Source organism: Chinchilla lanigera, unplaced genomic scaffold (genome assembly GCF_000276665.1).
Source record: "Chinchilla lanigera isolate Chin_1 unplaced genomic scaffold, ChiLan1.0 scaffold00049, whole genome shotgun sequence".
Taxonomy (NCBI): domain Eukaryota; kingdom Metazoa; phylum Chordata; class Mammalia; order Rodentia; family Chinchillidae; genus Chinchilla; species Chinchilla lanigera.
In genome coordinates this window covers 15,875,001-15,887,500 of record NW_004955450.1, presented here as the reverse complement: position 1 = coordinate 15,887,500, position 12,500 = coordinate 15,875,001, and the positions used below count along the sequence as shown (strand labels likewise).

Genomic DNA, 12,500 nt, shown 5'->3' with positions numbered 1-12,500 from the left:
GACTCCTCCTGCTTAGGGTACTCACCCCACCTCCCGGGGCTAACCCGACTCCTCCTGCTTAGGGTACTCACCCCACCTCCCCGGGCTAACCCGACTCCTCCTGCTTAGGGTACTCACCCCACCTCCCGGGGCTAACCTGACTCCCCTTTACTGTTTTAGCTTCCGATTACTGCTCTCCAATACTCCAAGGCTAGGTCAGCTGTCCCCGTGCTGCATGGAGTATGACCCTGTGTGTCAGCGTTTCCATCTCTCACTACCCTGAGTGTTTCTCTTTACCTCCAACGGAACTATAAGCTTTCTGAAAACAAGTCCTCACTTTACCCTCCACATACTGTCAGAACTTACTACACCATCTATGACATCTGGCAGACTGACACTGTACACACTGCACCTGTTTAATGAATGCACGGATAAAATCTCACGTAATACTTGAAACAGAACTGCACATGCCATTTTGCAGACCAAGAAACAGATCTGACTTCAAATCTGCATGGCTCAAGAAGACACACCATTCCACCCTATCATATTTAGAAAGACTATCCAAAATATAGTGATGTTTTAGCATGAAAGAAAAAATGCCACTTATAATTAAAAAAAGAGAAAAAAATAGAAAATCCAATTAAATGTAAAAAAATCCCAGAAACCAAAAACTTACGATTAAAACTCATAAGCACTGAGATTTTTATTAGGGTGAACCACCATCCCCGTTTGTCTAGGGACACAAGACTTTCAATGTTAAAACAGATTAACAGCTGAGCATGGTGGCGCACACCTGTAATCCCAGCACTCGGGAGGCTGAGGCAGGAGGGTCACCGCAAGTTCAGGGCCAGCCTGGGATACACAGTGAGTTCAAGGCCAGTGTGAACTGCATAGCGAGATCCTGTCTCAAAACTCAAAACAAACTAACAAAAAAACAGGTGAACAACATGGCAAACCAAGGCAAGTTGGTACCTTTAATTTTTTATATATATGCTCACATTTACATAAAACACAAAATTCCATTCTTAAACACTTTATAATGAAACATGTAAGGCAGGGCAGGCTGTGGACATGTGATGTTTTTGGGTCACACACATCCACACTCCAACCTCGGCAGCACTCTTGACTGCTGAGGAGTCACCTGGACTCTGACCATTAAAAACGCATTTTACCGCAGTGCCGCGAAACTCTTCACTGCGACAACACTCGCCCACGCTCGAGCGCGCGGGAAAGCCTCACCTGCGCCGCCGCCTCCACCCCCGTCATCTGGTACCGCTTCATCCGCTCGAACACCGCGTGGTCCGCGCAGCCCCCCTGGGGCCCGTACTTGTGAGGGTAGTCTGCGGCACAAAGAAGACACTGTCAGTTCCACAGTCAGACGTCCCCCGTTACCTCCCCATGGGGAGCCGAAGTCAGGACTGAGGGACGCCGCCCGTGCTCCCGGAACGCCTAGAGACACTGCTCACTTCACGTCTAAGACGGGGCCGCTCCCTCCGCCGGTAAAACCCACTGGTCCCTGGCCTTCTGTCCTGCGGATGATTTGTGATCCCAAACCAGGGCAGTAACCACTTCTACCCTGCACCTAACTCTCAGCCCCCCGCCTCTGGCTACATGGAGCACCTCAGTCTCCAGCTCACCCCTTCTGGAACTCGCAGCTCTCCCTTCAGACACCACAGGGCACCACGCCTCCCCCTCAACCCCAGCTCGGCTCTCCGTGCGGGCCTGGACTCGTCCTGTGACAGCACCGGCCCCACTGAGAAGGGAGCGAGAAGCATGCACGCGCAGTGACAAAAGGGGGCTGCACTTACGCTCACTCAGTGTGTGAGCCACGTGAATTCTTCACAAATTAGAAACTTTTACCGTGTATTTCCACTGCAATTAAAGTGATTAATTTATCCTGAATTAGTTCTACTTCTAACAGTTCAACTTAGTTGTCATTTCAGTGCTTACTCCAAGCCAGGCCAGGTGGTGCCTGCCTGTAATCCCAGCACTCCAGGGAGCTGAGGCAGGAAGATCACAGATTCCAGGCCAGCCTGAAGCCCTTGAGCAGTTGAGGGTAGGGTTCCAATGGGACCTGACCCCCAGCTCCCAGCCCTGCTTGCCAGCAAGGGGCTATTCTCAGCAGGGCCTCAGCTCAGTCCTACAGCTGTCACCACAGGCACACGATGCTCAGAGGAGGTAAGACCAGACAAAAACTTCACAGGCACCAGGGCAGCTAGAGCCACCCGAACACTTACACCAGACACTTCGAGGACTGTCCGACGAGATGCAGGATAGCCAGAGGACTTCGGCCACAGATGTTCACTGAAATCCTCCTGCCCAGTGTTCCTGCCTTCTTTCTACCCCTATGGAGTGGCCCACTTCGCTCTGTTCCCTGCAGACGGCCTTTACGCCCTCTGTCTGCCTGCACCCAGGTATTAAACCATACGCCATGTTGCTTCCACAAAAGTCTGTTGTTTGTTCACTCACCCGCATTCGTTACAGTGAGGCTCTATCTCAAAATAAAAAATTTAAAAAGGGACAGGGATGTAGGTCAGTCGACAGCCCTGGGTTCAATCCCCAGTAAGACATAAAATAAAACAAAACAAAACAAAACAAAATAAAATAAAATAAAAATCTATTCCAGTCTCACAAAGTTCTACATCTTTCTTATTAAATTCTGCCTTAGGGCTGGGGATTTAGCTCAGCGGCACAGCGCCTGCCTAGCAAGCGCAAGGTCGTGAGTTCGATTCCTGGTACCAGAGAAAAACCTAAATAAATAAATAAATAAATAAATTCTGCCTTAGCCCATAAATGTATTCTATCATCCGGTACAGTAATCCCAATTAAAAAAACTGACAAGTCAAAATGCCAAGACATGAGTATGAGAGGAAGCACCAGGAACCCTTCAGGAGCTTGTAAGTATAATACACTGAAGTGTAACTATGAACACTATGAGCAATTGCTTAGGAAACTCTAGAACCCAAGGGGACACTACTGTAAACTGTTCCATTGAAAATTTGGTTAAATACTACAGAAGAAATTTAAACCGGCAGGTAAGTGCTAGGGGTCTGAGTAACCTACTTACAATGACAAAACAGTTCTCATTTGAACTTTAGTTTTTATAAAAAAGAGCTGTAAAGGAAAATCAATAAATGTGAAAAGAAAGACAGTGAAGATTACCATTTTGCAACGGCGCGTGTCTAAACTGACTCAGGCTCGGGTGATCAGCAGGTGCTGGAGCGCTCTGGTCCACGGTGTGCGGGACACGATGCTCTGAGCATCACCCATCGGGGGCAATAAGGTTAGTACCAGGTCCTGCCTTCCACCACCAACAGGGAAGGGCCCAGGGTCACGGCACCAGAAATGATGAAGACATGATATACACACTCACAAATGCCCTGAAACAAAGGTAACACTATACACTGCAAACACACACTAAGTGTAAAATAAAAGTGCAGCTTCATTTATGCAATATTGCTGCCAAATATGGCAACTGATTCTAACCAGGTCAACATGCAGACACACCAAAAAGGAAGGACACTATCCATTACTGACTGGGACCAGGACGCTGAGCGAAATAAGTAAGACACACACGCTTAAACGTCACAGTTTCTCTTACACGAGAAACCCCAGGTGTGAAAGGCTTGAGGAGTAAAATGAGAAATGGATACTGGGAAACAGGGTGCAGCTTCTGCGGATGCAAAGGGCACTGAGAGACGAGGGAGGGGGAGTGGGGGGGACACAGAAAGAATGAAGACGTGTTCTGCACCCACACCAACTTCCCACGGTGACAGCAATCCTTAGGTGCCGCAACACGCACTAATTAGGGTAAAAATTTAGCACAGCATGGTGGCACACACCTGTAATCCCAGCACTTGGGAGGCTGAGGCAGGAGGATCACACTGAGTTTAAGGCCAGCATAGACCACATAAGTGAGTTCAAGGCCAGCATGGACTACATAGTGAGACTGTTTCAAAAACAATTTTTTTAAAACAACGTGTGTCTCAAGAACTGGAGGTGGGGAGTCTGTCAGAAATTAGACACTAAAAAAGATGTAATAAATGCATTTAGACAACTAGAGAAACTTCATAGACTTTATATAATTTTATAGATATATTAAATTATACTGTTGAATTAATGATAGTTTTAGGACTGAAATACTACTGTGACTATTTGGGAAAATGTCATGGATGAGATCAATTTATATTTTCAAAAATTTGGCAAGGAAATCTCATGATGTCTGTAACTTACTTCCAAAAATGGTTCCCCAAAACGGTATACGGGGGATGGGTGCAACATGCTGCAAACCAGCACACCTGGCCAGAAGAGACGTGTGCTCACTGCATAGTCACTCTAACTTTCTGTAGCTTTGAAATTGTCAACATAAATTTGGATCTAAAAGGCTGTAATAGCTGAGAAACAAGTTCAAATACGTTTGAAATGGAAAACTAACACCACTACAGTGCTGCTGAGAAAAATCTGATATATTCATGGCTTTACTCCTGCACAGGCTGGCTTTGGTGAAGTGAAAACACACACCACCCAATACATCCTCATGAGATCTGAGCGTAGGTTGGGAAGTTCTACGGGACAGCACGCCAAGATTTTCAGCTCTCACCTTTTTGGGGAGATCTGGGTACAATCGTCACAGCCTTCTTCTGCCGCTCACTTCAACCTGAAAATGTCCCCGCGGGCCTTGCCCAGCCTCCAGCAGAACCCAGCACGCCCGGACCACCAAACCACCAGCGCGGCTGCCCCTCCCTGTACAGAACGCTCGATTCAATCAACAAAAGAAGACTTTACGGCGAACTCACAAACACGCACACACGCGCACACCCGTGCATGCACACTCACAAGTTCCTGGCTCAGTTCAGACTCGCTCTTGGAATTTTGCCAGTTACTTTATGTACTGTACAATGCCAAATCCCTGGTGTGGTATTAGTAACTTATACTTCCACTGTTTCGAGATCTTCTGCCCCAATACTGGGATAGTCCAGTCTACAATAACTAAAGACCCAGCACATTCTCTAACTACTTCTCCCCTGAATCAGAGATAAGAAAATGATTCCTTAGGAGACAACGGTGTGTGAGAGCCAATACTACTCACGTAGACAGCTTAGACATAAACATTTACAGGAGTCAGGGCTGGGCCCTCAGCACAGGACACTGGGCCAGAGCCCGGACTTCGCCCACACACTCCCCCGAAGGATCAGCAGCAGGGACCGATACTCTCCCTCAGCAGGCATCCAGCACCCTGGGACGCGGGACCGAACCTCCCTGGCCCGCCCCTTGCAGCCAAGGCCCTGTCCGTCCCAGGGGCGCTTGCCCGCACCTGCTCGCCCGTCTGGCCCCCACTGAATCAGTGCTACTCACGCTCCTGTACTCCTGCAGTCCCACCGGCCCCCACAGTCTCGTCCCACCCACACCCACCTGTGACTCTCCACCTTCTTAGTTGACTATAGTTTTGTCCCACCTTGAACCTACCTCACCTAGTGGCTCTGCTCAAAACACACCCCGGAGAAGTGGGGTTGGTGGGCCCCCCCTTTCCGGGACCCCTTCTGTCCCTCTCAGACAGAAGCTTTCTTTCACTCAATAAATTCTCCCTACTCTTAACCTCCACTTCCTAGAATTTTCCTTGATTTTAGAGAACATGAACTGGGCGTTTCGGACATCGGGGGCTGGGAGTCATGCTATTTCCTTTGTATCACTTGGAGGTCCATGGAGCATCCCTAGGACTGGACAGCAAATGAGACTGTGCAGGAGGTCTCACACTCGATGGGGGACTACAAATGGACCATTTCCGGTTGGTTCTTTTTTTCTTTAAAGACTGGGTCTCCTGTGCAGTTCAGGCTGGTCTTGAGTTCACTATATAGCCCAGGCTGGCCTGAAACTCAGTGATCTTCCTGCCTCAGCCTCCCAAGTGCTGGGATTACAGGCCACTGAAAGTCTTTTGTCAAAACATTAAAACTTTTCAATTCCAAGGGAATATGTAAAATCAGTCTTTAGTACAGTGTGATTTAAAACAGCAATACCAAGACTGGTGTTTTAAAAGAATCAGTATTTTACTTCTTTGTAAATTATATGTAACATGTTACAAATTAAAGATACAAATTCCTTTTAAGAACTTGACATTTAGGTTAAATAAAAAATTTTCCAAAGCAACAAAACACTATTTATATATGCTTCAAACACTGTCAGCGCCAACCTCTCGCAGTAGAAAAAAGGCAAGTATAAAACTTTTCCCATACACTTCCAAAACTTCTAAAAGAGCCCCTTTTCCCTAGTTACCACATTAACTACAAAAATGGACAATGACATTTTCTCTCTAAAATTACTGACAATATAATCCTCATTTCTAGAAAAAGCCTTTGTCCAGCTAATGAACAAGCCCTCATTGAGATGCGAGATCATAGGGTGCAGTGTGGCTCCCCAGAAAAGGCGGAACAACACGCTCTTTCACAGGAGTGGGTCACGGGTGCAGACCGTCCGGCCTGTCCAAAACAAAGGCCGGCTTGAGGTCTCCTGCCTTCTCCCAGCTCCTCCGCAGCAAGCCTCTCGCTTCTGTTTTGCTGTCGGAAACACAAATACAGTAATACACACACTGTGACACCACCCCCAACAGCAAGCGGCTAACTCTGAGGGGAATGTGACAGTTCAGACCTCTCCGGCTACTCCCTGCAGGGCACCGCCCTCCCCGCCACCTGCAGGGTGAGAAACTGACCCAAGGCCGAAGGCCTTGACCAGAGATGTCAAAAGAACTTGTAATCTCTCCAGTAACAGGGCAGGAATCACACTCCAATCAATTAGTCCAACTTTTATTATATTAACCTAATTTAAGACAGAATGATTCCATGACAGACAGTGCATAAAAACTGCTTCGGTACTACCACATCTGCAAGGGTCGTGACGAACGTGTGCCCTATTCACCACTGCATCCGCAGTATCTGAAGTACCTTACCCTGGACGGGCCCTCAAATGGTGTAATTTACAAATACATCAAAATCACGAAGCCTGCTACGGCTTGAAGGGTCTCCCACAGGCTGATGTGTTGAGGCTTGGAGCCCAACCTGGGGCACCGCCAGGAGAACCTTTTCAGCGGTGGGGCCTCATGCGGGAGGTAGGGGACTCTTCAAGGAGCACCCTTGAAGGGCCTGCTGCGACCCTGGTCCTTCCCCAGCCAGCAAGAGGTGAGACCGCCACCTCCGCCACAGCGCCGGCTCAGGCTCAGGCTCAGGGCGGCGGGGCCAAGGGCCTCCCGGCCCTCAGCTCCCTCAGTGGGGTGGCCCTCAGGGCTTCAGTGACTCTTTTCACAGTACTTCTAACCTGGCTCTCCTTGCCGAGCACTCGCCCTCCAGATATTCTTTTAAAGTCTAAATCTTCACTATACCTTCATTAACCAACAAATACTTGCTGAGTTTAATTTCTCAGCAGCTAATTTTCCAGCCTCTTTTCCAAGGTCATCCATTCGCCAAAGACACACAAAACACTGGCACCAGTAACAACCTGCTGGTTTTCATTCCACCCGCAGTAAGCAGGACCTGCTGACCACTTTAAGCCTACAGAGAAATGTGCCCTAAATCCCAACTTTACAGACTGACCACTACAAAGGACACATTCAGAGTTACGGCCTACGCAGGTAAATCCTTTGTTTGTTTGTTTTGGGCAGTATCAGGGCACAAGCTGGAGAGTGCTGAGCTACACCCCAGCCAGTGGTGGTTCCTGTTTTTTTTTAAATGGTCTTGCTCTGAGATCACAGGCATGCACCAGCATGCCCGGCCTCCAAGTTACTTTAATTGCATTAATTTACGCAAACAAAGAAAGGAAAAAAAAAACTGTTGTTTACTACTAAACACCTGGGATACAAACATAAATGACAGGCCACCTAGCCTCAAAGAGCTTATAGTCTAGCTAAAGGCATGGACATGTAAACAGTACTACACTGAAGTATTCATCTGCTGTGGTACTGTCCCTCTGCAATCACCCACAATTTATTAAACACTGGTTGACTTTAACTGCCCAGCCAGCCAGCCAACGCCTCTTCTCAAAGGCCAGTCATCTGACCAGAGCCGCTGGATCCAGAGCAGCAGGAAGAAGGCGGGTGGAGGATGCCTGAGGCTCACCGTGGGGGAGACTGCCCAGCTAGGCGCACGGAGAACGCACACACAATCAGCACAGGGTGAAATCCCCAGCCAGACATGGCAGGGCTCTCCTGTAACCCTGGGAGGCTGACGCAGGAGGACCACAGGCGGAGGGCCCAACCCTGCATCATTCAGTGAGACTCTCTCAAAAACTGAAAAACAGAAGAAGAGCCTTTCTTCGCTTACTTGCTTCTACAAAGCTTGTCTTCAATTTCCAAAAAGTCTTTTCTCTTTAGAGCTCTGGCAACAAGCCAGACCTTAGAAATCCTTAGATTTATCCCATGCCCTCGCCTCTTTACAAAGCTCATCTTCTCTTTAACCAACCAACACTCAATCAGTTAAAAACATCAACACTGTGTCATAAACGCTACGATAACCAAAGGCCTCAAACAACCAGTAAGTCCATCAATGTGTAGCTGTACAAAAAGAGTATGGTATCAATGCAATGCAGTTCTCATCCATAAAAAGGAATAAACTACTAATACACATACAAGGGGATGAACTGCAAAATAATTATGCTCATTTTCCAGAAAGTGCAAACAGGAGGAAATCAGGATGGGTGGGAAGAAGAGAAAGATCACACCAAGAAGGAAGCCTTCAGGGCTGCTGAACCAAGACGGTGTTAGTAGTTTCACTGATGTATACATCAGCCAAAAGCTATCAAATTATATGCTTTATACATGACCGGTTATTTGTATGTCTTTCCTCAATAAGGCTGTTAGAAAGTAACATCAACTAGAGACTGGTAATAACAAAATACAGTGTATGAACCTTCCTTGAATTCTCTATTTTAAAAAATTATGGAACATTTTTATGGAGCAACTGGGAAAATATACCTATAGGCAGTATATAAAGATATTAAGTCGGGGCTGGGGATTTAGCTCAGCGGCAAAAGCGCCTGCCTGGCAGGCGCAAGGTCGTGAGTTCGGTTCCTGGTACCGGAGAAAAACCAAAAAAAAAAAAAAAAAAAAAAAAAAAAAACAAAGATATTAAGTCAATACTAAATTTCTAGGTATACATTTATAAAAACTTCTAGAGTCATCCAGCAATATATAACAAAATTGAAATGCTAACTACTTCTAGGATGTAATCTCAAAACACCATACAAACGTTGCAGAGAAAAATATTCACAATCATGTTACCTGCGGCAATGCTTCACAGTAAAAAAGAGGGAACAATCTTTATATCCATTAATTGGTTAGCTGATTAAACACATTTATCAATAAAAAATTAAAATACATGTAACCATTTAAAAAGAAAATGCCAGACTACATTTACTAATCTAAGCTAGATCATAAATTGTTTGAAATGGCACATAAGATCTGAAGGACTATTCACAAAATGTGAACGGTGCTGGACACACCTCATCTTCCTAATTCACTAGAAGAATGTATGGAAACCTAAGACAGAAACTTCCTACAACAAAACCAAAGGCGCAACAGACGCTGGTGAGCTATACAGCAGCTATGATGTCACTCGAAACACAAAGCATTGGCCAATGATTTACCAGTTTTCTCCATCCCAAGTATGTATGGCATAAATAGTCTGACGGTTTAGGAAAGAAATAACACGTGCAAGATATCAAGGAGAAATCTCCTTAGAGGACTGGGACTGGAAGTCATAGAGATCGTTACAGCAGAGGAAAAGCAGGAAGTTCCTGCTTGGGGAACTGTGCAAAGACACTGTGGCGCACACTGGGGAGCGGACAGGGGAACAGGCAGGCGCAGCATCACAAAGCCCAGCCAGGACCAGAGCAGAACAGAGACGCCAACCGTGCCGGGAAGAAAAGACAGAGAAGGAGCCATCAGGTAAGCAACACCTGCGTACGGAACACACACCTGTCGTGTGTGAAGACGGCCTCAGGTTTGACAGCTGAAGCCAAGACTCCCTCTGTGGTAGGCTTTTGTTTATGTTTCCACTGTGGCTCACATAGGTTTTCATTTCTGATGTTATCTCTTAGGTTTGGTAGCCAGTACACAGCTGGTATGAAAATGCTGGTATTTATTTTAGACATACAATACATGTTAAGAATTTGGTATTTTATTGATATTTTATGTTCTGTGAACTACACATTGCACAATATAATAAGACCCTACTGACAAAACAGCAAGACCAGCGAGATGTCAAGTATGACCTACAGAAAGGCCAGGAAAGCAGAACACATGTGCTGTCAGTGTAAGCGATACACGTAGAGAACGTGCTGTTGTCCTGTCTATAGTAAGTGCGATAATTGAAGTTAATTTTTTTGTAGCATGTTATTGGTATTTTTGTTGTAGTTCATGTATGAACTTACTTTTGGTCTTTTTTAGACTGTGTATACCAAAAACCAGGTGATATTGATTTGATGCTTTTTTGATACTTTTTTATAAACAGTCAGTAAGTATTAAAAATGCAATACTAGGGGCTGGGGATTTAGCTCAGCAGCACAGCACCTGCCTGGCAAGCACAAGGTTGTAAGTTCGATCCTGGTACCAGAAAAAAACAAAAACAAACAAAAAAAATGCAATACTTTATTTTGTGATTATTTTTCCTGTTACGAACTCATTGTTTAATATAATAAACTAAATAATTCATCACTAGAAATATTCTAAAGAATAAACATGGGTTTGACACAACCACGTTTATGAGACTTCATGATAAAAAAATGTGTCATGCTCACTTTAAAAAGTAAAACAAAGCCAAACTAAAATCATTCTCCCCTACCTTAAAACGGGATGGGGGCAGATGCTGCCGCCGCTGCTGCCCTAAAGTAAAAGCCAAGAGACAGCAACCGCTGCTGTGCTGCAGCCCACACTTCAGGCTCCAGTCCTCGCTGTGTTTCGTACTGTCCTTCGCAGCATTAGAATCAGCACTCTACTTTATTCAGCACGATGCCAGCCTCCTGATTCACCACACGCAACCTTGCTTTCCTTCCACAGCATGCCCACTGGCTATGCTGAGGAAATACTACCCCAAATAAAATGCATGTATTTTCTAAATGTACATAGTGTGACATCTTAATTCAAAGCCTTCAAATTCACTCTTCTAACAGATCAAACGTTTACAAACTAACCTGTTTCCAAACTCTGAAACAAGAGCTACATTTACAATTCCATCACAACTGCAACTCTGCCAAAAAGAACTAAGCCCCTCACTCTTTTTATCTTATTTCTATCTTACATTTCAAATTACATAGTATTTTTAAAATATAATTTCTTGCCAGGTGTGGTGGCCCACGCCCATAATCCCAGCACTCAGGAGGCTGAGGCAGGAGAATTGCTGCGAGTTCCAGGCCAGCCTGGACTACATAGTGAGTTCAAAGCCAGCCTGAACTATATAGTGAGACCCTGTCTCAAAAATAAATAAATAAAATATCATTTCTCATGATCTTCTCAACTTCTCTCATTTTGTGCCTGTTATTTAGAATTCTTAAAAAAAAAAAAATCGGGGGGTGAGCAGTACCTTCACACTGCCCTTCATCCCCATCCCTTCCCTTTTTTAAAGTTTTGGCTCTCACCGCAGTGCTAAACTGCCTGAGCTGGGCTCAAACTTACAATGCCCTGTCGGCCTCCAAGAGGGCTGGGCTCACTGGCACGCACCACCACCAACCAGTTGCACCTCTAAGTACTATCACTGCACTGAAGTAAGCCCAGTACTCAGGAACAGTGCGAAGCAGGTAAACTAAATCCCGTAGTCTGGAGACTGCCACCCTCGCGTACACCTGAACAGTTCTCAAGTCTCAAGCCAGCTCCATCCTCCCCTCAAACCACTCTGCCGCAGTAACTGTCAATCGGAGCACTCGCGCCCCAACCTTCCCAGCTGCGACCCCGGCCTGCCACCCCCCACGGCGCAGGCAGACTCCCACGCTCCCCGCGGGGCCTCAGCGCAGCAGGCGCTCCACAGTCAGCCAGAACCTCCCGTGAGGAACGGCGCTAGCGATCTGATGCTACCGCACATGAAAGCGCTGGCTCGCTATGGCCAGTGCTCAACTCAGCGCCTCCGCCCGCTCCGCCTCCCCATGAGCACGGCCCGGAGCTGGAACCTCGCTGCGATGAGCTCGGCAACGTCAACCACGTCGAAGCCGCAACAGGGAACTGACATTTTTCAAAGGTGTTAGAAGCAATGTGGAAAACACAGCAGCAGCAGCAGGACCCTGAAGTTCCCACACATGAAGAGCCTTCCACACGAATGAAGCTCCCGCCCTGAAGCGGCACAATGAAGTGTACCAAGCTCGATTTGGGAGGACAAACCAGAGGCCTTGCCACGGAAGCACAAGAGAAAGGGGGCGAGGGCGGCCGGGCTGGAAGGAGGGGCGCCGTGAGGACGGCCGGGGGCGCTCCGCGCTTTGCACGCCACGAGCGACAGTGAACAAGAAACCTGCAGGAAAGTAACAAATCCAAGTGGCTCTTCCTGCGGCTTGCA

General features: G+C 46.7%; 1 protein-coding gene across 1 annotated transcript in view; it reads right to left on the bottom strand.

Annotated features, from left to right (window-relative positions):
- Positions 1–12,500, bottom strand: part of Adam10 (ADAM metallopeptidase domain 10) — a gene marked incomplete at its 5' end in the record, with an annotated part of 74,595 nt that overhangs the window by 40,466 nt on the left and 21,629 nt on the right. The window contains 1 exon segment of the mRNA XM_013518929.1: positions 1,219–1,319. Coding sequence (XP_013374383.1) covers positions 1,219–1,319 — 101 coding nt within the window.